The 22,090-nt window shown below is 50.6% G+C and overlaps 10 protein-coding genes across 10 annotated transcripts; 6 read left to right on the forward strand and 4 right to left on the reverse strand.

Annotated features, from left to right (window-relative positions):
* Positions 1–348: 348 nt before the first annotated feature.
* Positions 349–1,416, reverse strand: PC9H_004267 (uncharacterized protein; the record flags this gene model as incomplete). Its single annotated transcript, XM_036773854.1, has 4 exons — positions 349–558; positions 612–859; positions 913–988; positions 1,039–1,416. The coding sequence occupies 4 exons, from the start codon at positions 1,414–1,416 to the stop codon at positions 349–351; spliced, it is 912 nt and encodes a 303-aa protein (XP_036635327.1).
* A 516-nt stretch (positions 1,417–1,932) lies between these two features.
* On the forward strand, positions 1,933–2,442 carry PC9H_004268 (uncharacterized protein; the record flags this gene model as incomplete). Its single annotated transcript, XM_036773855.1, has 1 exon — positions 1,933–2,442. The coding sequence occupies one exon, from the start codon at positions 1,933–1,935 to the stop codon at positions 2,440–2,442; it is 510 nt and encodes a 169-aa protein (XP_036635328.1).
* A 145-nt stretch (positions 2,443–2,587) lies between these two features.
* PC9H_004269 (uncharacterized protein) lies at positions 2,588–3,877 on the reverse strand (the record flags this gene model as incomplete). Its single annotated transcript, XM_036773856.1, has 9 exons — positions 2,588–2,657; positions 2,706–2,867; positions 2,929–3,119; positions 3,173–3,297; positions 3,345–3,379; positions 3,433–3,558; positions 3,609–3,670; positions 3,726–3,738; positions 3,792–3,877. The coding sequence occupies 9 exons, from the start codon at positions 3,875–3,877 to the stop codon at positions 2,588–2,590; spliced, it is 870 nt and encodes a 289-aa protein (XP_036635329.1).
* A 692-nt stretch (positions 3,878–4,569) lies between these two features.
* On the forward strand, positions 4,570–6,393 carry PC9H_004270 (uncharacterized protein; the record flags this gene model as incomplete). Its single annotated transcript, XM_036773857.1, has 7 exons — positions 4,570–4,722; positions 4,776–4,912; positions 4,970–5,108; positions 5,161–5,798; positions 5,851–6,023; positions 6,083–6,272; positions 6,330–6,393. 7 exons carry the CDS (start codon positions 4,570–4,572, stop codon positions 6,391–6,393), a joined length of 1,494 nt encoding a protein of 497 aa, XP_036635330.1.
* A 286-nt stretch (positions 6,394–6,679) lies between these two features.
* PC9H_004271 (uncharacterized protein) lies at positions 6,680–8,051 on the forward strand (the record flags this gene model as incomplete). The annotated part of the gene is made up of 5 exons (XM_036773858.1): positions 6,680–6,834; positions 6,889–7,065; positions 7,114–7,322; positions 7,375–7,762; positions 7,811–8,051. 5 exons carry the CDS (start codon positions 6,680–6,682, stop codon positions 8,049–8,051), a joined length of 1,170 nt encoding a protein of 389 aa, XP_036635331.1.
* Positions 8,052–8,137: 86 nt separating this feature from the next.
* PC9H_004272 (uncharacterized protein) lies at positions 8,138–11,128 on the forward strand (the record flags this gene model as incomplete). The annotated part of the gene is made up of 17 exons (XM_036773859.1): positions 8,138–8,349; positions 8,406–8,767; positions 8,818–9,029; positions 9,102–9,131; positions 9,196–9,244; positions 9,299–9,369; positions 9,437–9,530; positions 9,590–9,671; positions 9,728–9,758; positions 9,825–10,070; positions 10,134–10,192; positions 10,246–10,290; positions 10,347–10,431; positions 10,481–10,504; positions 10,556–10,825; positions 10,891–10,947; positions 11,000–11,128. 17 exons carry the CDS (start codon positions 8,138–8,140, stop codon positions 11,126–11,128), a joined length of 2,058 nt encoding a protein of 685 aa, XP_036635332.1.
* A 464-nt stretch (positions 11,129–11,592) lies between these two features.
* PC9H_004273 (uncharacterized protein) lies at positions 11,593–15,990 on the reverse strand (the record flags this gene model as incomplete). The annotated part of the gene is made up of 23 exons (XM_036773860.1): positions 11,593–11,712; positions 11,773–11,829; positions 11,882–12,028; positions 12,101–12,160; positions 12,217–12,240; positions 12,291–12,375; positions 12,424–12,468; positions 12,519–12,577; positions 12,648–12,893; positions 12,962–12,992; positions 13,054–13,135; positions 13,204–13,297; positions 13,365–13,435; positions 13,492–13,540; positions 13,587–13,616; positions 13,681–13,892; positions 13,947–14,272; positions 14,328–14,455; positions 14,633–14,849; positions 14,898–15,291; positions 15,345–15,553; positions 15,607–15,783; positions 15,836–15,990. The coding sequence occupies 23 exons, from the start codon at positions 15,988–15,990 to the stop codon at positions 11,593–11,595; spliced, it is 3,018 nt and encodes a 1,005-aa protein (XP_036635333.1).
* A 1,326-nt stretch (positions 15,991–17,316) lies between these two features.
* On the forward strand, positions 17,317–17,871 carry PC9H_004274 (uncharacterized protein; the record flags this gene model as incomplete). The annotated part of the gene is made up of 1 exon (XM_036773861.1): positions 17,317–17,871. One exon carries the CDS (start codon positions 17,317–17,319, stop codon positions 17,869–17,871), a length of 555 nt encoding a protein of 184 aa, XP_036635334.1.
* A 603-nt stretch (positions 17,872–18,474) lies between these two features.
* Positions 18,475–19,617, forward strand: PC9H_004275 (uncharacterized protein; the record flags this gene model as incomplete). Its single annotated transcript, XM_036773862.1, has 1 exon — positions 18,475–19,617. The coding sequence occupies one exon, from the start codon at positions 18,475–18,477 to the stop codon at positions 19,615–19,617; it is 1,143 nt and encodes a 380-aa protein (XP_036635335.1).
* A 208-nt stretch (positions 19,618–19,825) lies between these two features.
* PC9H_004276 (uncharacterized protein) lies at positions 19,826–21,869 on the reverse strand (the record flags this gene model as incomplete). The annotated part of the gene is made up of 8 exons (XM_036773863.1): positions 19,826–20,880; positions 20,931–20,990; positions 21,046–21,110; positions 21,166–21,210; positions 21,268–21,336; positions 21,401–21,476; positions 21,529–21,757; positions 21,810–21,869. The coding sequence occupies 8 exons, from the start codon at positions 21,867–21,869 to the stop codon at positions 19,826–19,828; spliced, it is 1,659 nt and encodes a 552-aa protein (XP_036635336.1).
* Positions 21,870–22,090: the final 221 nt, after the last annotated feature.

Raw genomic sequence — 22,090 nt, forward strand, 5'->3', positions numbered from 1 at the left:
AACGCATCCGATTGAGAGAAGTCAAGCCAGGGGGATGAGCGTAGAGCGAGGCATATGCATAAGTACCGGGTCATTCGTTCATCCTTGAGCTTCCAACACGCGCAAGCGTATGAGATCACAATGGTGAACTTCGTCGGAAGAATTCTTTGAAATGGTTCTATCAAGTATGTCAACCTTGTGACTGCCATTGGGTGAGAGATACGACAAATAAGATGACTGAAAAGCACCTGGCTCGCACTCTTAGTGAGCATTCCGTTGTAGCGGCTGGGTTCTAGGCTCGATGAAAATGACAAAGTCGCCGTAGATGCTAGCGACGAGGACGGAGGAGATAATGGACATAAATACTGATTACAAGAAGCCACCTTTTGATCCAGATCCAAACCTGTCTCCGAGGCTCTTCGCATCCTTGAGCATCTTTGCCCGAGTAGAATCGTCCATAAGTCTTCCTCCGAGAGACATATCTCTGCCATGTTCCCATATAGCGCTCGCTTTTGGGTCATCATCCTGCTTCGATGATTTGGCATGGCGGTCTACGAGGGCTGAGCCTCGTATGTTGCGCTACGGTGCTGAAGTAAACACGATAGCCTAAGCATATTAAGGAGTGCACGCACCGTATGCTCCTCGACCCCCTTCCGTATTGCTTCATCCACCCTTCTCTTCTTACGCATCTCTAGCTCTTCTTCGACTGATAGCGCGGGTTCAGCATTAGCAGCTCTGCGTTTCTTCCCTGCGACTTCATCAGCAATTCGTTGTTGACGTTCTGCGGGCGTCTCTGTCCATAGTGAGTTGTCAACTTCACGAGCAGGCGCTGCAGAACGGGAGAATTGGCGGGGTTTGTTAAGTTTTGTAGGATCCAAATCTGCGCAGGCCTGTTATGCAATATGATAGATGAAACTTTCACAAGAAACTCACTGCCTAACAAATCAGAGGATGATGGCGGCACCAACATCCATTCGTCTCGCTTCAGGGTTTTTGGTTTCGCTGCTTCCTACACTGTCTCGACCTTCATACATCAAGATGCAGCATCTAACGGCTCACCTCCGCGTTCTTCCTTCTGGCCTCTTCCTTTTCTATGAACTGCGCAACGGCATCCTGCTCCCTGTACTTGATGCCTGCGGGCAAGGGCTTCGGCCCAACCTCGTCATCATCAGAGTCGTCGAAAGTTACGCTGCTTCCTGGAGCAGGCGGGAAAGATGGTCCTAATATAGGCCTTGCGGGACGTACTTTATCACTTGATCTTGATGCGACTAAGTCTGGGGGTAGAGGGGTGTAGTCGTCGTCGTCGTCATCGTCGTCGGGAGCAGTAGTAAGTGCATGCGGAATTTTCGGGCCTATGGAGGGTTCCCCTTGCTGCTCGTCTCCTGGGGTGGTATTTCTCAATAGATGAGCGGGAATCTCTGGTCCAATGCTGGGCATTACAAAGTGGCGGTGATCATTGTTGAAGGGAACGGCAAGGTTTCCACAATATAAATTCCCACGGTCAGTAATACGTTTCCACGATCAACGTTTCTTAGCTATCCCTGACATCGTGGCAGAATCCCAGCAGCCACTGGTATCGGAGAGAGACAAAGCCACCCAATGACCAGGATATTGTTCCTGAAGTGAGGCTCGTCGAAACTGGATTAGCCACCCCCACAATCGGCCTGAGTCTTACACATCCATACCCGGAAGTAGAACAGAAATTGCCTTTTATAGTCATTTTAGATTAGCGCCGCAAGCCAATTATGGCCATGGAGGGGAGGCATTGTCTGCGAAGTGGCCAGCATAGCCCTCATGGACATGCAAAGTAGCCACTACATTAAGTGGCAATATACCGAGTATATTAAAAGGCGGCTAGACAGGGTTGGAACGAATTGAAACCAAACTACCACTTACTAGTACGTCGCCCATTTACTCTTTAAGGGTTCACTGAGCAATTCGTAGCCTCAAGGAATGTCATATTTCCCTACAATCAATCACCCGTACTACAACCGCCGCGTCGGTGTTTTCAGCATCGAGGATCCCAACAAGCCTCTGCAAGTCTACCTTGTAGTGAACCCCCGTTATCAACAAGGGTACCCTGCGGCGAAGGACGTTCAGTGGCTATTCGCCTGGGATATGGGCGTGAACAAGGACGGAGACCTCATACAGCGACGTTTGGAACTCGACTCTGGCTTCGACAGTCTCAGCAACAATGGCCCAATCACCTGGACTGTCAGCAAGGCGGAGAAGGCTTCTAGCATCAGTGTTGCTATCCCACTCAAAGTTATGAGTCTGGCACAAAGAAAATCCTTGGAGACTATCGCAGTAGCCGCAAAGGTGAAGACACCTGGCGCGGCTTGTAACTCCCAGAATTGGTGCGAAGAAGTCATGGATCAGGCGCAGAAGAAGGGATTGCTCACCTCGCAAGAAATAAAGACTGCCTCTGATGCCGCAAGGCGCGTTGCAGTCCCGAAGAAATGATCCTCGTTGCTCATCTGTACTTGAATGTAACTTCCGTCGTTTCTACCTACTTGCTACCAAATGTCTCAGTTCCGAATAATATTATGATCATACATGTAACTTTGGTGAACAGAATTCTGATTTTGTGGAGCAAACGTTAGTGAAGCTAGATACCTCCACCACCCGTGACCTCCAATGTGTGGCCGGAAACGTACGAAGCGAGAGGAGACGACAGGCTGCAACGACGTCAGATAAGAAGTGGTAAACGAAATTCAGGGGCTTACAAGAGGACGGCACCAGCAGCTTCGTCAGGAGAGGCGCCACGTCTCAAAGGGATCGAGGGAAGATCCTCCTCATCCGATGGGCCCTTGGCACCGGGTACACCAAGAGCGACCTTCTTTCCGTCAATCTCAATAGCGGCACCCTTTTCTTTGGCTGCAGTGAGTCTACACAAAACGTTATGGTAAGCGATTAAACATACTATCAGGTGTTTAGTATATTGCTTACCGAGTGTGAACAAGTCCAAAGGCAATGGTGTTAGCCCGCACACCGAAGGGGCCCCATTCTTTCGCGGTCGTCTTTCCCAAACCAATGACAGCAGCCTTAGCAGCTGCGTAATTCGCCTGTCCAACATTGCCGTGTAGGCCACTGGTTGAGGAAACGTAAGTTATCGACCTATTCTCCCGTTGATCGGCGTGCTACATCACAAAGAAGTGTTAATGGAAAACAGGAAAAGGGAGCGTCAGCTAACCTTAAGGCGGTAGTAAGGAGCGGCCTGTCGCACGAGTCTGAACGGCGCACGAACGTGAATTTTCATGATGATGTCGAAGGCATCATCTGGGGTCGTATGAAGCATTCTGTCGTAGGTGAAGCCGGCTAGACTTGGGTCAGAGAAGAAATGGCACGGAAGACATACCACCCACCATTATTGACAATGTGGTTGATCTTTCCGTATTTCCTATAGACGGGTTTCATATTCGACCTGTCGCGTCAAAAATAGAGTATACGCACGCTATCGTGGCGTCGACAATCTTCTTGGGGAAGTCGTCTGCGCCAACATCACCAGCGACACCAATAGCATCTCCACCGGCGGCTTTGATTTCTGCTACAACGGCATCCAGCCTCCCTGCGTCGATGCTTCGGGGTGGTTAGGGTAGATCCGGACATTACAAACATTGGCGACTCACTCGCTCGCTACAACTTTAGCTCCCTCCTTCGCGAACAGGAGGGCAGTGCTACGACCTATTCCCTATGGATCCCCAAGGTCAGTTAATACAGGGGCTGGTTGCACGAATGCTATATACCTGGCCAGCTCCGCTAGAACAGCAATGAGCTAACCGCCGCATTACACAGACTACATTCACACTCACGTTATGATGGCGACTTCGCCGGCGAGCAAGCCACGCCCGTAGGTATTCGTCAAATGTCCTGAAACTTGGGATAGACGGTCGGCCATTGCTTTGTGATCTCTGAAAGGTTATGTCGTGGGTAAACCCGGTGTCATTGACTTTATAAAGTGGGGTCCCGGCAATGTCGACGTCCGGTGTGAATGGAATGAGGTTTGTCACGCCCCTGCCCCCCTGAACCGGAACGCTTATCATTCCACCCGGGGTTGAGAGGAGGGCCGAGGGCCGGCGCCCGCAGGCCAAGTTTCCGGACATTGGCAAGAGACAAGCAACAAAAGCTTTCGACCGTAGCTCGTTGAGATACTGACCTCAATCTCTTCATTCCCCGGCGTTGAGGCAACGCTATCGTGGATATGTGTGGTCGGCATTAAAAGACATGTGCGCCCCTTGCATGTGTTCGTCAGGTCCTTACTTCAGACCACGTTGCGCGATTGTTTAGGTGTGGCTCCCGTTCGCGTGATATGGTTTTGCTTCGACGCCATCGACCGTCGACGGTCGTGACTTCGAATGCTCACGAGCGCCGAAGGATCCCGCCCCCGTTGTTATAGGTAGTACCAAGGTACCAAGCGCGCGGCCAGTATACAGACAATCGAGAAGCCGGAGATTCCACTTCGAGCAGGTCAACAAGTCGCTCTCACGAAGTTGTGATTGCGCTGTGATGCCTGATCTGTCCGCATCGACAGGCTGTTCAAATGGTTAGCGCAACAATGGCGCCCGCTCAACAGCCTTCGTCTTCCCCAGCATGCCCCCGATGATAACCAAGAAACAGCGCGACACCGCGTTGACCGTCGCCATCACCGTGTCTTCCGTTGGCAAAGATGTCGCCGACATGCTTGGTGTTCCGTTTGTCAAAGGCGCTGCATCTATACTGCTCAATATTCTGAACACGATTCAGGTGGGCCTCGTACTTTGTTTGGACTGCCGCCTGCAATACTAAAGGTTAGCTAGAAAATGGAAGGAGACAAACAAGGCTGTTTGGAGCTTGCTACACGAGCCGTGGTCATGCTCCAAGAGCGTAGGAAGCAACTTGGAGACAAATGGGACGCGGCCCCTGGGCTCGTAGTGTACCTGACGGCATTTGAGACGTACGAAACAGTGTCAAGCGTCACCCACACCTCTACTCACAATGCACATGTGCTTAGAACTCTACAAGAGATCTCAACTTTCATGGAACGTCTTGCGGCTACAAATTTCATCAAGCGTCTGGTCTACAGCAACGACATCCGTGCTGATCTCCAAAAGTTCGGCACAATGTTGTCTGATGCAAATGAAAGACTCAAGGTGGGACTTGAGGTTATCCCGTGGGGTAGGAATGGTTCTAACGCACTTCAAGACCGCTATTATCACCGAAGTATACCTAGTTGTTATGAAGCTTCAGAGTGCCGCCGAGGCCCCCGTCACCCCTCTTGCAGACCCAGCTCCAGACGATGAAAACACGCCTGATGGCCCGAGTACCCAAATTGTCGAAGCTTCAGACCCTCAACCAGGGTGCCTTGAGCCGGCTGCGACGACTACGCTCGCTCCTACTCCCACGCGACCAGCGGTAGAGACACAGTATACTTCCCTGAGCCTTTTGATAGGTCCCTTGCCAATGTTCGATGCTATCCCTCCGCCTCTGGACACCCATATGCTTCGGCTTATTGATCCCTCCTACCTCGTGCTGCGACGCCTTGAAATTCCAGGCTCTGTCGACTCAATACATCACCTCTTGATGAACGAGCGTGTCCTCCCTTCCCTTACTCTCGCGGACGGCGTGAAAGTGCAGGTCGGTGATCTGGGATACCTTCCGTCCTCACCGTATACGGCAGACGGCTTCGCAACTGATTTTAGGAAGCTGTGCAACGTGTTTGAGGACGGGCTGGCGAGCTATGCTGTTGAAAGGAGCGCAAGTGGGAGTGCCTGGGCTACTGGGGGTCGTGGGACCGTCAGGGAGCCTTTGGATGGGATAGAAATGTTCGACGGTGGTGTTAGGTATGCAATCGTATTGCGGCAGTTTTTGTAGCATGCTTAACGGTATCTGAAGGTGGACAGTAGCTGCACCGCCAGGACAGGGTATGCGTGCGCGAGTTATCCTATCCCGAGCGATAGCTTCGACAGCCAACACCCCAGACTTCCTTCGTACGTACGGAGAACTCATCGCGAACGAGTTCAACAAGCGGGATGGTTTATCAATAGAAGCGAAAAACCTTGCGCTCAGTAGGCCTCGCTTGCTCCTTTTCTGACAAATGGTAGCTGAATTTGTGTACTTCTTTCAGTCACACAAACGGGTCACGATCAAGACATCGTCCTGAAGAAACGAGGCAAACACCCAAGCGTGGCTCCACCGACATATGTACATTGGATGACATCCTATAGTCCCGTATTTGAGGCATACCTTACTCTGAACCCAAATCCGGTACGAAGCAGTGGCATGGATAATTTCCCTGGGCACCATGAACTTTTACTGTAAGTTGCCCGTTCCTTTAAGTCGAGGTACATGATAGACTGACAACTGTACTGAAGGCCTAATCAGTTTGTAAAGTTTATCCAGATATGGGGTGATAGTGTTGAGACCGATGTCATCTAGGGAGTCCACATACATGTGGTTACCTTTATGACAATATGTTTTTTCGTCGGCTACGCAACAAGGCAGAACGGTGCAGAATATATGCTAAACTTACTTTGAGCCTGAAGGGAGATTACTTCTTATTGATCACGTGGCTAGAAAACCCACGCGCACCGTGTGCTCGCCGGCGGTTCTTCTATTCGGTCCAAATTCAAGTTTGTTTTAACTCCGGCGAGGTGCCCATGATTTAACAACCGTTGTTACGTTGTGCTTAAATACAGCCTCGGATCCCCATTTCCTTGAGACCATGTTTTCTTTGCCCCCGTGGCTTCTGTTGGCTCTCCGTTCGCGAAGAAAGTGGAAGACTTTCATTCGATGCACCCTTGTCCTCCTCGCCACGCTTGTGTTGCTCGTGGATAATGTGACGCTGCAGAACATGGGACAGGCGGGATTCTTTGCTGCGTACGTATAGCTTCTCTCGAAAGGGCGCGAGGGGATCCCCTAACATCATTGCAGGATTTTGGCAATAATGCTTCCGCCTTCGATGCCATTGACCCTGTTCATCCTCGCGGGGTTGACCTTGGGCATCGGTATGCTCCTGGGATGGGCGTGGGGCGCCGCTGCCATGGCCGCTGCTCTCAAGGCCCGGAGCCAGACTCTCCTGAACAGCCAGCTGCAACTTGCGCAGGCATCGTAAGTCCGTTGCCTCGCTCCAACCGCTGAAACCGACTTTCGTCTTAGCTTGGATCCAAACGTGCCGGTGCAGCTGCAATTCCAACAGTTCATATTTCAAGGTCGATTCCTCGACGCGCGCTCGTCGGCTGTCTATGGCGCATTCATCTTCATCGGCGCATTCTTTCTCGGAGCGTTGAGGGGCTTCGTGCCCAATCTCGCCCTGGTGTCTATCTTCGGCTTGATCGTTCTCGATGTAATGTGCTCATATGGACCTCGTGCGTGCCTCTCTGTGTATCTGTGCCAGCTGGCTAACACAGACACGGGCAGTGTTCTACGCTTCGCAATATACGATAGCGAAGCAGTTCCTACTTCCCACGTCCTATTACCTTGCTATCGCCCTTGCTTCGCTTGTCCTGATATTCCCCGAGACGCTGAACCATGCGTGGCTGTCTCTCCTCTCCGACTCCGTGTTCAGCCCGACAAAACAAACTCTCGGGGTGCTTTCGCAAGCTCTGTCGAGCCGACCGTCTGACCGTGCGACATGGGAATCTTTCACGCAAAAGGGCGGAAACCTCCGCCGTGCGGTGATCGCTGGAACACAAGGTTTACTAGGGCAAACTGGCCTTCTCGACGTCGAGTTCTCGTTGGGGCGGTTGGGGCCTGGCGACTTGAAAAGGATCAGCGGGGAGATGAAGTCGCTGATGTTCAGAACGAGGTACGTGTGTAATTAGCTTGTTTTGATTGTGTTTTACGGTGAGCCCAGCGGGTTGCTTTCGTTCCTCAATTTCGTGCAGGAGGGGAACAAAATGGACGAGAAGGAGGAGGAGGAGGAGTTTGGGCGGCCAGCGTCTTCCACACCGAGTACGAAAGGCGAGAAGCAGGATGGGCGGCTACGCCGGATCGGTTTACTTTGCTTAGGCGGCGGATGCGCGAGCACGAGCAGCGACATGGCCACGACCTCGATTCTCTGGTCCCAATTTTGGAACACGCATCCGTCGGACTGAGGAGTGCGTGCGATGATGTCTTGCGAGAGATAATTGCGTGGTTTGATATTTGCAACTCGAGGCGCTGGCGATCGTTGTTTTTTGATATGATCGGGCGCGGGCAGACAGACGAGGACATTCGGAAGAAGCATGAGGACTTGGTTGCACTGCTTGAGAGGCTTACGGCAGAAATAGGCTCCTTCCAAAATGAGGGCAGGGGGAAGCTTATAGAGCCGTATAAGCAGTTCTTCGATGTTGAGACGGGGAAATTGAAGGAAACAGCGAAGCACATTCCTACGTCAGAGAAATTTACGTCGAGGTTTGTCCCTTTGCTAAGGACTCGTCACCACTTATTGACCTTGCTTTTCTGCATAGGTCTCTATTCCTATGCTTTGTTTTCTGCGATACGCTCGTCGTGTTTTCCGAGCGTCTCGCGAGAGTCATGAGCCTCATTATCGATCTTGACCGGAAACGACCGAAGGTGAGACTGTGGGCACCAAGCGGTTTTGGAAAAATCGGGAGGAAGTTGATGAAGACCAGAGCTTATGAAGGTGAGGATATCAAAAGTGTGGTCCCTCTGTCAATGGGCACCGCAGCGGACCCATCGGAATACATCGATAGCGAGAACAGCACGATGAGGGGTGAGGACGATGTAGACGATGATGAGGATAGCACGAGGGAACGTTCGCCCCCTCCCAATAAGAAAGCTCAAGCGGACCTTGATGATCGATGCGAACGTTAGTGGCTGTTGCCTCTTAACTCCTATCAACTCATAATCTCGCTGCAGGCCGCAACCCCGACGCTTTACCTCCAAGAACTGGCATGGGCCGATTTGCCGTTCGTTTGGGTTCGTTCTTCCGCTGGTTCAAATCTGCCGAAGGGATCTTTGCTCTACGGACGGCTGTTGTGACGCTGGCGCTGTGGATCCCTGCGGTTGCACCATCGAGTGCGGGATTCAACTACCAGCACAAGGGGCTGTGGGCGTTGATTATGGCGCAGGTGCTTGGCACTACTTTCCCTTTTTTTACATGTGTAGAGGCTAATTCATCTGGCTGCCTTGCGTATGTGTAGACCTCGCTAGGTGTTTACGCCGGAGACCAGGTTCGTGCTTTTCCAGTGTTTTTATCATATCTTTGGTGATTCTGATGTTGGTGGTGTCGGTTAGATTGCGGGCATTACGGTCAGAATGATAGGAACGGTGCTTGGGTTATTGGGTACGATTCTCCCCATCCAGTTTACCATACAGGACATTAACTATCGTAATTTAGTGGGAATGGCTGTGTGGTATATCGGAGCAGGATCAGGTTCTGGCAATCCGTACGGAATCGTTGTCGCCACGGTGCGTGTTGCTCACTCACGGCGTAGCTACGTTACTGACTGGCTGTTTTTGCCTGTTCCATCGAAAGACTGTCTTCATTGCGCCATTCCTATACATGCGCGTTGTGGCGCCCCTCCAAGACGCGATGATATGGATCCTCGCTGGTGTTACAATCATTTTCGGTGCGTAATGCCTATTTACATGTGGCGCGCGGAGATAGGAACTTATATGGAACGTACAGTCGTTGGATACAGTTGGATAGATACCCATCTGTTGATTTTTTCAAACTCTGGGGTTGGAGTGGAATTAGGATGGCGTCGAGCGTAGGTGCCCGAAACGGCAAGATATTCACGAATACTGATGTTTTGGCCTCCAACAGCCTTTTGGTCGTCATTGGGTTCACTGCTGCTGTGCGTTGAATCTCAGTCCGGTAGTTGTCTTGCTTACTGAATCATCTCGTCTGCCTTGCTTTCTAGTTCATTGTCATGCTCTTCCCGCGACCTACGTCCGCGCGGACCCTCGTTAGGAGAACGGTTGCTGCATCGCTGGAACACCTCGGCCGCGTATATGCATCTGAGGTTGACGCCATCCTCGCGGAAGAAGCCAAGGGACGCAAAGGCATATTAGAAAAGCCGAACATGGATGAGCACATCGAGGGTGTAGAGGTGTCACCGAAGGAAAAGAGGATCCGGAAGCTAGCGGAGAAGTTGCTGGCTGTTGCGGTGCGTGTTCTCGTCATGAATTGCGTGCGAGATGGGAGCTGACCATCATGAACGGTGTGATAGACACGGCTGCAAGCCCTCACGCCATCTCTGACCACTGGCAAGTGGGAGCCACAGTTACAGTGAGTGACTTAGGGGTTAAATTCATTTTCCTCTCGTTGACCAGGTGTTCTAGAGGCTCGTGGCCTCAGCAACACTATCAGGCATTGCACACACTTGAGTATGATCTCGTCACAACGATTGTGAAGCCCTTTCTGATAGGCGTTTGCTCCGTAGGACTCGGTTAATCTCGTGCCTTGCGCTGTTGGCTGGTTCGTTTGTCAGGCTTGACACCAACTGGTGTTACATCTTAGTTCATAAAGTGAGCCGACTATCCCCCATTTCTCACCTTGATTAAATTTGGGCCGCAGACCCCTTTCCTCAACCCCTATCTGGTAAGTACAATGACACTTTCTGTCCGATCAATAATCCGACTACGCGTACAGCTCGCGGACGTCTTTTCGACCATTTCTGTCCTTTCACATGCCTTATCAGCAGGACACCCAGTACCCGCTTCGCTTCCCCGCCTTCGCGACCGACTCATCTATCATGACAGACATATGTTCGCACACGAGCAGTCAGTCCCTCTCAGTTTGAAAGATGACAACGAAAAGGCGGAGCCGGGCCATGCATCCACCAAGGCACTCGACCCAAGCCCGAATAAAGTAGACGGGGTGACTATTGGGTTTGAGGAGTTGACTTTGGATGTGTTGATGGTGCGTGGTGGACCGATCCCGCGTTAGTGGGTCAGGTGCATGGATAGCTCACTTTGAGTCTACAGGATGATCAATTGCCGGCTCATTCGACTGCCGTTCTGGCGATATCCTCGGTGCTGGGTGTAAGATCCTCCAACCGCATATGGCTACAAACGTACTCACGCAGGACAATAGATCGTCGATGAGATCGCAGATATAATACGCATTCTGTGCGGCGAGACGTCCTTTGAAGGAATCAGTGCTTTACATCAAGAATACCTCAGCAGGGAAGAGGCTATGTTATACCACCCAAGAGGGCCGTGAATAAGTTCTTGAGGAAAATCAAAATTATATGTCGCCTACCCAAGGCTCTAATCGGTAGTACCATATTTACATAATACCGACTTCCCTCTTAGTCTTCTGGATAAAGCACAATATGGTGCACGTTTGAACTCACAAGTACTACCCTGCAATATGAATTGGACGAGTCACTAGGCAATGGGTAACAGCAAAATATTACGAGAGAAAGCAAGAGCTACTCTCGCGACAATCTATTACCAAGTTTCTGAAGAGCAAAAAAAGAATGGAGTGTATAACGAGAGGACTAAGCGACAAAAAAGACAGTGGTAGTGATTAGTGGCAAATGATATAACAGAATTATGGCCCCCCTGCCAGGATACCAGCGGTTCAACAGAGAATCTGTGGCAGGGGTAAGTATATTTAACCCTGTGATGAAAATATTCAACTGACCCATACGAATATGCGAAATAGAAAACTACGTATGATCCTCATGCATGGTATAACATGGCTTCCTCTCCATTCAAATATTCTTGGTGAAGAGCACCTATTCCTTCAAAAGAGGTCTCGCCGCACAGGATACGAATTATATCAGCGATCTCGTCGATGATCTATAAGGCATCTAAGTGAGTATACTCGTCGGCGTACAATTTGTAATGAAAGCATCTTACCGCCAGAATTGAGGAAATTGCCAGGACAGCAGTTGAGTGTGCGGGTAGCTGGTCATCCTGTGGAACTGGGGTTAGTTATACCGGATCTGCAATACAGTCTATCACACACAATCAATACATCCAAAGTCAACTCTTCAAATCCAATAGTCACACCGTCAACTTTATTTGGGCTCGGGTCGAGTTCGGTTGTCGATGAATAACCATTGTCAAGTAGTCCCTTCTTTTCGCTACACTTCTGCGGTTTGAGAAACGACGACTGACCATGAGCGAACATGTGTCGATCATGATATATGAGTCGGTCACGGAGTCGAGGCAACGATGCCGGTACTGGATATCCCGCCGATAAGGCGTGTGAAAGGACAGAGATAGTCGAAAATATATCAGCAAGCTACAAGCAATAATCTGCGTTATTGCCTCTGCGTCGAAAAAACAAAAGCGCCTCACAAGGTGCGGGTTCAGGAAAGGAGTCTAACGCGAGTCTCAGCTAGGATGAAAAAGAAAGATGAGGAAAGACTGACTTTATGAACTAGGATGTAACACCAATTGGTGTCCAGTCTAACGAATGAACCAGCCAGAAGTCCGAGACAAGAGAGTAACCGGGTCCTACAGTCCTGGTCAGCGACGAATGACGTAACTTCGATTTGGACTGACTCGAGTGTATGCAAGGCCTGGTAATGATGCTGGGGCCACGACCCTCTAGAAACTCCAAGTCAGCAAGTAGAGGAGGAGGTGAATGGATGACTCACTGCAACTGAGGCTCCCATTTGCCAGTGTCCAGGGATGGCGTGAGTGTTTGCAGCCGCGTCTATACAAACGAACATTGTAGTCAGCCACGCCGCAAACGGCATGCTAACCCCTCAAGGTAGCGTACGTACCGCGATGGTCAACATCCTCTCTGCCAATATCCTCACCCTCTTCTCCTTTGGCGATACTTCTACGCCCTCCAGCTGATCACCCATATCTGGCCTTTCCACTATCCCTTTGCGCCCTTTGGCTTCCTCAGCGAGAATTGCGTCGACTTCGGATGCAAAAACACGACCGAGCTGCTCCAGCGATGAGGCGACCGTTTTCCGAACAAGTGTCCGCGCAGATGTAGGTTGAGGGAACAACATGACAACGAACTGGAAAGGCGGAGGTGAGTAATTTGGGACGCCAAATGACCACCAAAGAAAAAAGATGTTCCACTTACGGCAGCTACGAACCCGATAATAACCAGGAGTCTGGTAAATGAGGGAGCGTAAGTGTTCGCCAATAGATACCTTGTTACAATCGAGCACTCACGCTCTACGCCAACCTACTTCCACGCCTACCCCAGAGCTCGTGAGCATCTCAAGATGCGAGTCTATCCAGCTATATCCGACCACTACATAGATTGAATTAATACTTGATATACTGTTTTCAAAGGGTGCCAGCCAAACGGGGGTTACTCACCAAAAATAATTGTAACGCCAGCGAGGATCCATAACATCGCATCTTGCATTGGCCCTACAACGCGTATGTAAAGGAACGGTGCAACGAAGACCGTCTTGAGACCGAATATAAAGTCCCGGATCGTCAGTAAAGTATTTACTATCATTACGGGTAAAACACACCGTGGAGATAACGACACCGTAAGGATTACCGAGCCCCGATCCTGCCCCGATATACCACACTGCCATTCCCACTGGACCGTAGTAATTAGTGATCTACCTTTATCACAATCACTTGAGGCCAACGCACATAATAGCCCAAGCACCGTGCCCACCGTTCTAAGCGCAATGCCTGCAATCTATATAACATGAGGGGGGTTACAGAAACCACAACGAGATGCGCACCTGCTCGCCTGCGTATACTGCCAACGACATCTACTCCCAAAGGAAATATACCAAGTTAGTTATGGCGTGGCATGAAGGAAACGCCAACAAGCACCTGCGCCATGACCAACGCCCACAGTCCCTTGTGCTCGTAGTTGAACCCAGCGCTGGATGGTACAACTGCCGGAATCCACAAGGCCAAAGTCACAATTGCCGTCCTCAAAGCGAAAACCCCCTCGGCAGATTTGAACCAGCGGAGGAATGCACCCAAACGAACAGCGAATCGACCCATCCCAGTTCTTGGAGGTAGGGCATCCGGATTTCGGCCTGCATACGGAAATCAGAGGACGGCGGAGAGCGTAAGAGGCTGTGACGACTTACGATGATGATCAACACCCCTATGGCTCTCCTCATGCTTGGACCGTGTGGCTTCCTCGTCTCCATCCCCATCCCTCATAGTACTGTTCTCACTGTCCACGTATTCCGACGGATCCGCTGCGCTGCCCATGGCTAGGGGTACTACACCCTTCACATCATCACCTTTGGATCTCATTAACTTCCTCCCAATCTTCCCAAACCCGCTCGGTGCCCACATCCTCACCTTCGACCGTTTCTGATCTAGATCAACGACCAGGCGCATGACTCGAGAGAGACGATCAGAGAATACGAGGAGGGTATCGCAGAAAACAAAGCACAGAAATAGTGACCTATCCCAGTCTATAGTAAGTGGCAAACAACTAGGAAAATAGTATGGAAACTCACCTCGATGTGAACTTCTCTGTAGTAGGTAGATGCTTTGTCGTCTCCTTTAGTTTGCCAGTCTCTACGTCGAAGAATTGTTTATATGGCTCTATGAGTTTCACTCTGCCTTCCTGAAATACCTTGATTTCCTGCTCGAGCCTGCTGAGCAACATGACCAGTTCCTTGTGCCTACGCTGAAAATCCTCCACGGTTTGACCTCGCCCCAATAGATCGAAAAAGAGCGATCGCCAGCGTCTCGAATTGCAAACGTCGAACCACCCAATCAGTTCCCGTAGCACATCATCGCATGCGCTCCTAAGACCTACTGACACGCTTTCTAAGATCGGGACCAGAGAATCGAGGCTGTGCCCGTGCCGTGTTTCATGTTCGCGTATCTCTCGTCGGAGCCAAGTCAACCTATCAGGCGTAGCCATACCATCCCGCTTATCCTTTTGAGAAGAAGCGGAGCGTCCCAAATCCGCCTCTTCCTTCTCGTCCATTTTGTTCCCTTCCTGAACAAAAGTGAGGAATGAAAGCAACCCGCTGAACACGCGGTTAAATAAAACGAATCGCCATCAATGGAACACATACTTGGTTTGGAATATCAATGATTTGACCTCCCCACTGACCTTTTTTAGGTCACCAGGCCCCAGTTTACCCAAGGAAAACTCGACGTCGAGGAGTGCAGTCTGTCCCAGTAGGCCCTGTGCGCCCTCCGTGACTACTTGACGAAGGTTGGTGCCCGTATGTGTGAAAGACTCCCATGTCGCGCGATCCGATGGACGGCTGGAGAGAGCTTGCGAGAGGAGGTCAAGGGTTTCTTTGATTGGTGCGAACACAGAGTCAGCGAGGAGAAGGAGAGACAACCAAACATGATTCAGTGTCTCAGGGAAGACCAGGACAAGTGAAGCGATTGCAATAGCAAGGTAATACCCGGTGGGTATAAGGAACTGCTTGGCTATAGTGTACTGAGCAGAGTAGAATACTGTTTATTTCCGCGTCAATGCAACAATGATTGATGCAGAGAAGAGCACTTACGAGGACCATAAGAGCACATCACGTCGAGAACGATCAAAGCAAATATGGACAGCAGCGACAAACTAGGAGAGAGGCCTCTGATTGCCGCAAGAAAGAAGGAACCGACGAAGATGAAAGCGCCATAGACGACCGATGAACGTGTGTCGAGAAAGTGGCCGTTGAACATTAAACGCTCAAACTGCAGCGCAGCTGGCATGTTTGGATCCAACCTAGCACGTAAATTTTAATTCGATGCACATGGGGGAGCGAGCAATGATCTTACAACGCCTGTGCCGATTGTAGCTGTGCGATAAGTAGAGTCTGACTTCGTGCTTTGAGAGCAGCTGCCATAGCAGCTGCGCCGCACGCCCACCCCAATAGCATACCAATGACTAACGTCATGTTTGCCAGAATGAAGAGTGTCAGCGGCATCGAAGGCGGAAGCATTATTGCGAGAATCCTAGAAGCGTAACGATCAGATATGACGGTGCTGAAAATATGACTCTACAAACGCAGCGAAGAACCCTGCCTGACCCATACTCTGCAGCGTCGCATCATCCACTAGCAATACGAGAGTGGCGACGAGCACAAGGGTGCATCGGATAAACGTCTTCCACTTTCTTCGTGATTTGAGGGCAACCAAGAGCCAAGAGGGTAAAGAGAACATGCTTCTCCAGAAGGAGAATGCTCATGTCTTTTTGTTGTTCTCTCGGTCGCCGCTGAAATCATATCACTTGGTCATTGCGCCCGAGTCCGAAGTCAAAATACGACACGTGCCGTCGCCAAGAATTATTGTCTGCAGAAAAACTCTGCATATTTGAAACCGCGTGCCACTAATGAAACGATTGGAACAGGTAAATGGTAGTGAATGAGAATAAGGGTGATAAGGTTCACCATGGAGGCATGATGACGAGAGTCATCTGGCGGTGTTTGGCAGGTTCCTCTGCTTCTCAGGATCTTACCTATGCCATTAGTATTATTCATACTTATCCCAACGCAATTCGTTGTAGTTCGCAGGTTGGGCTGCGGTTAGGTCTGGGTTGGGTCTGGGTTGGGTCCGGGTTGGATACAACCAAGCTGCATTGAACTATGTGAGGTCCGTGTTTCGTTTCACCATGTTTGCAAAAGTTAGACATGTCGAGCTACTTGGTAGGGCGATTAGAGTGGTGACCGTGATAGTGTGCGCAGAGGCGCAATGATGCCAGTCGTTGACCCGGGCGGTCCGGGTGGACCGCCCCGCCTCCTCAACGCTCCTGTTATGCATATGGGAATAACAACAAAGCGGAATCAAATTCCAGTAAGTAGCCGGCTACCCAATGAGAACGTATCACCGGCGAACTAGCCATCGCGCCTACGCCAATATTCCTAAGTTACACTCGGCTGTAGGAGCAACACATTTGAATCGCAGATGAGCTGAACATGAAAAGAAAAACCTCTGGGAAGGGAGTAGACGTGGATAGGGCTCTACGAGGCTATGAGCTGCCATGCCATGGAACGACGCCGTATATACATTTCGCTTGGTTCATTCTTACCCTCTCCTCAGTCAAATAACATTTTGATCTGGTACAATCGCTGCCACAGGAAACTTATCATCCGCGAAATCCATTAAGCGCCCCCTTTGCCTATTGCAAGCTTTTGCTTTCACTAGGTCTTGACCATGGTATATAACCACTCCCATAACCTGTCCGTGGCCACTCTATCTACCGAGTATAGTTATACAGTTTGTTTGGCTCACATCCGTCATTGTTCTTATGTGGATGTGGCCACTTCTACTTGCACTGCTGCGCAAATCATATAAAGGCACTTCATCGTGCTTAACTCAAACACCCACGAGCACGAAACATTGCTAGCCGTCTCCCAGCTGAAAGGTAAGTCAGTCTTCAAACGGGCCCTTATGTGATTTGTCTGACCTAGTGGTAGTTTCCAGCCCGACGCGATCACAAAGCACCAGAATCATCCTCCAAATTCAACGTCCGGAACGTAAGACGGAAGGATGGCAATCCGTGTTTGTGTTGACAAGTTCGGTCGTCCATCTGGTCGCACTGGCCCCGTGGGCCTTCTATCTTACAAGGAGCCGACCCATCCTCTTCCCGTCAAGTTGATTATCTGCCCGCCTCACACCGGCGGTCATACTAGCCCACTCAATACCCAGTTAAACAGGAGCGCTCATTGGATGCTCGCATGGGATATTGGATTTACTGGCAGCGGCAACGTAGCCCAGCGACGCTTCCAAATCATTCCAGAGGAACTACCCACCGGCGAAGATCATCTCACCAATTGGGGCGGCCTCATAGTGGCGGACAATCCGGAGGACCATCCCGAAAGGATATACATCTCTATCAAGGACAAGATGACGTTCTCTCAGCGCCAAGTCCTAGGAGAAATTGCCGATGGAATGCCTGTCCGACGTCCAGGAAGTGGGTGGAATGGGCAAGACTGGTGCTTAGAGGTATTAGCAGAGGCTTCCAAGCGGGGAATCATGGAAGATGCAGAACTTCGCCGCGTTGCTCAGCTGGCTCTATCTCCCTCTTTAATTGCTCGTCTTTGAGATCTACTTGCATACCACTTTGTTCTCTTTATTCTCGTTCACAAGATTTCATACACCGCAGCACTTCGTCATAGTCTCAATCGGACCATCTATTCAATCGATTTCATTGACTCAAGCCCGTTGGCCTTCCATGAGTTAGAACAGCAATGACGGGGCTGAGGATAGGTATGAAAATTTAAGTCAAAAAGGGGGTAATAGGGGGATCCTCAAATAAGCGGACGTGTTGCAGGGTTTGCGTCCTCAAATCCCTGCCACCAAATTGATCAATGGCAGACCTGAGGTATACGCACAGCTTTAAATGGCTGGACTTCGATAGTAATCCTCCAAGAGTTGGCTCGCGATCTCCACGTAGGCGACAATCAATCACAACACCCCATCTGTGTTGGATTGGAGGAACCAGAATTTCTACAAGCTGGTTCTTGAGTAAGTATGAGAGCTTATTTACGGCAACCGCTGGGGCCTGAGGCTCGAGGCATTTCCCATAGACGGTTGAGGTGTCAGCACTTTCGACTTGAGAGCACCTGCCTCCTAAGCACCTCTTCAGCTCACGTGAGATAGGGTAGTTTAGGGCCTCAGCACAAAACATACCTACTACTCGCCGCCATGCTGAAGAAGTCTCCAAGTATCGCCTTTTTGTGCGCCCTCTCGATTTTGCTTTTTCTGCTTTCGCTGTGCTGGTGCATCTTTCTTGGCTCGCTCTCACTCAATTTCTCTACCCCGCTGTCCTGGAAAGCTTTAATTCCAGGGCGTATCAGAGTCATATCATCTAAAACCAACATCGTAGACGGACATGAGAGCACGCTTAGGATTGCTGCCCAGCTCTTTGTGATATCTCTACTTCGACGGACGGATCGTCGGGAACAAATGGACTTCCTTCGAGGTTCGCTGGGGCTCCACTGGACATATATCGACGCCTTGGATGCGGAGGACCCGCTGGTTGACTCACTGCTGGATCGCGTCCGGCGTTCTCGTTTAATCAACGGTAATTCGTCGATACTACAATGGCCGGAATCATTACATGAACCACTATCCGAAGCCGACGTAACCAACTCGAGTGACTCGGATTCATCGCCCTTAACTTGCGCCTTGGAGGATAACATCATTCCCCCATACTCGGCGGACACTCCTCAACATCTGCTTCTCACCCGTTCGAGAATCGCTTGCTGGCATTCCCACCTCACAGCCATCCGTCAAATTGCCATGAGTACTTCGCAGTACCCCTCCGTAATTCTGGAAGATGATATCGACATGGAACGAGACATACGAGACCGTCTGCACTCAATTTGGCACTTGCTTCCCGAAGATTGGGATATTGTGTTCCTCGGTGGGTTATCCTTCTATATTACAAAGCGTATATCTAAGTTGTATAAAGGACACTGCTGGTCGGATGAGTCCCATTATCCGCCCTTAGAGCACCCTCGGTGGCAAGTATTTCCTTCGCACTCGCCGCTCAATCAAACACGCGTCCATCCTTCCAACGCACCAAAATGTACTCACGCTTACGCGTTATCGAAGAAGGGGGCCCGGCGACTGTGGTCACACCTCTCGTATTCTCCCTTCGCGTACTCTCGGGCTATTGATCAAGCGTTCGCGTGGTTAATCGTCAGTGGAAGACTCCAGAGCTACTCTATCGTTCCAAGTCTCGTGGTTCAGCGAAAGATCGAGAGAAGTGATATCGTCACCGGAACGAAAGGCAGCCGCTGGAAAGACTCGCTATATAACGGCGTTTTCAACGACACATCATAGAACGGTATCACCCGACCAGAATACATTTCTTCCGAAACCTCATCCGGTGCATTCAGCAGGCGAATCCCATAAAAATACACTGCTCGTACAACGACAGCGTAGCGAATCGCGTGTATAAAGTAACATCAAGTCATAAATAAAGCATTGTCCACCGTAATATAATCACCAAATCGAACGCATGCTATGTACTTCCAGAAATACAACGCCATCAGTTACGCCCTTTGCGTGAGGGAGTAGAATACACAAAGTCGCTGGCTCCTGTCGCTACTGTTTGCCCACCTGGCGTAGTCGGCGAGTCGCGATCGGCGTACTGGGATCCAATAGCGCCGTGGACGACAGAGTCATCGGGTTCCTCGGCGTAAATGCCGCTGCCCGTAACGACCGTCGGACTTGGTGACATGACGGATGGATCATACTCGCGTTGCGACCGTGAGATTGAACCCTGTACACGTCGCCCTTTGCCATCTATCATCGGACTCGCCGTAGTCCACGCACTCGGCCCTTCGCTTGGTCCTGATTGCGTACCGATAGGGGCTGCTTGCGCTAACATCTGGGGTGAGGCCGGCTGCGGCGGAGAGTAAGCAGGCGGATTCATCCGACGTCGTCCAGGGCTGGTATTCGTGTTCACTGCTTCCGTCAGATCAATAGGCGGAATGCCAGGCGGCGACGAAGGATTGTCGTAGATAGGGTAACCCCCCTCCATTCCACCTTTCTCGTTTGTGCGGGATTCGGTTCTGCCGTGGGAGTTGACTGAGGAAACAAGACGATATGGCTCAATGATGTGTTCATGACCTATGCCACCAGAGTTGTTGGTTGGCAAAGGAGGCGGCGAAGGAGAGGAGTAGATAGAAGGAGGGTGAACTAGGCCGAATTCCGTGAAGCCGCTCTCCGAGTTGGCGTATTGCGTGCTGGGTGCAGAGACGTGTGTCATTATCACGCTCGGGGAAGTCGGAGACGAGGGGGAGAATGTCGACATGTATGTGGTGCTGCCGAGGGTCTTTTGGGACATATCGGATAGGTTCCGGAGATGAAGGGGCGGTGCAAGCGTATTGCCCGTGGTGTGGAATGGGGTAGGCGTTGGATCAAATTGTGGGCCTTGCTGGGCGGCCTTCTCGCGTTGTCGGCGGCGGCGAGTAAGCCACACCACCACCACAATTGCTATCACGACAATGGCAAGCCCACCCACCACACCGCCAACAATAGGTCCGATCGGCGTGCTTGAGGAAGATTGAGTCTCCTCATTCGGGGACAGATCTCCGTTGTCTACGACGGTCAGTGGGAAGCGGGATAGAAATAGCGGGGGGTTAACGTACTCTCAGCCGCTATCGCCTTCGCCTGAACAGGATCAAACTGGTGATTAGGCCATGATTCAGCTATTGAAGAGATGTCTTGATAAGCTGCAGCTAAAAGTAGAATGAAGGCGCTCACGATTTGTACCCGCGTAGAAAGGAATTGAGGTGCCTGATGCTAAGGTAATGTCGGCGGGGAAATATCTGTGCAAAGAAGCATGGTCAGATCATCAGCTGGCATGATGTTGTACCAACTTACGAGTTGCTGAGATAACTCGAACACTGATATACCCAAGCATCCCATCTAATTGATGCGTGCAGTTCGTGAGATGGAGTCGCAGTAAGGCATGTGCACACTCACGTTGGAATCGACTGGGCCATGTTTTGACAAGCCGTGCATGCGCTCAGCAGGTTGTAAGAAGCCCAAGAGCTAGCAATTGCATCAAAGATCCATAGTTCAGGTTGATGATTATCACAAAGGGAAGCTGGCATACCAGCTACATGGATTCGCATTCGTTGCGTTCGGTGCATTGTAGCGATTGCCATCAGTAAGCTTCGTGACCTTGTAGGCTAGAGAGTTGTAAGCAGACGATGCAGACTAAGTGAACCGAATAATACGCACTATTCGTCCCGCAAGCTCCATTGACGTACGCAGCGACAATGCAAGGAGTTTGCTGCTTCGAATTAGATGCCCATACGTAGGAGGTATCACAGACAGCATCAGTCTGAAATTGTCGCTTCTCCATGTCACGCCAAGAGGTCGCCGCACCAGCCGCACTACCAACCACGAAGGATAGCAAGGTGAGAAGATGCTCGGGAGATTTGAGCTGCATCTTCTGCGAAAGCCAATCCTATCAGGAAGGTGAAAAGGAAAGAAATGGACACAAGCCTCCGCAAGAATACCTGCGACAGCGCTAAAACATAAAACCCCCGAAATCCTTCATCTAACCACATGTGGCACATGTCAGGGCATGCTACACTGCACCGATTCAACGGAGACTTTGATTCAAGTGTTCGGCACCCACCGTACACGCTGTGCTGCGGACCCTGGAAGGCTGATTTGAAGTGGATATCATTATTTTTGGTCAAACCGCATTCCTACTACGAGTAAACGATACAAACAGCAAAAGAATGCTGCTACGATGGCTACACGAATTATTAACAATACATAGAAGACTAGGAAG

The sequence above is a fragment of the Pleurotus ostreatus genome (genome assembly GCF_014466165.1).
Source record: "Pleurotus ostreatus strain PC9 chromosome Unknown scaffold_2, whole genome shotgun sequence".
Taxonomy (NCBI): domain Eukaryota; kingdom Fungi; phylum Basidiomycota; class Agaricomycetes; order Agaricales; family Pleurotaceae; genus Pleurotus; species Pleurotus ostreatus.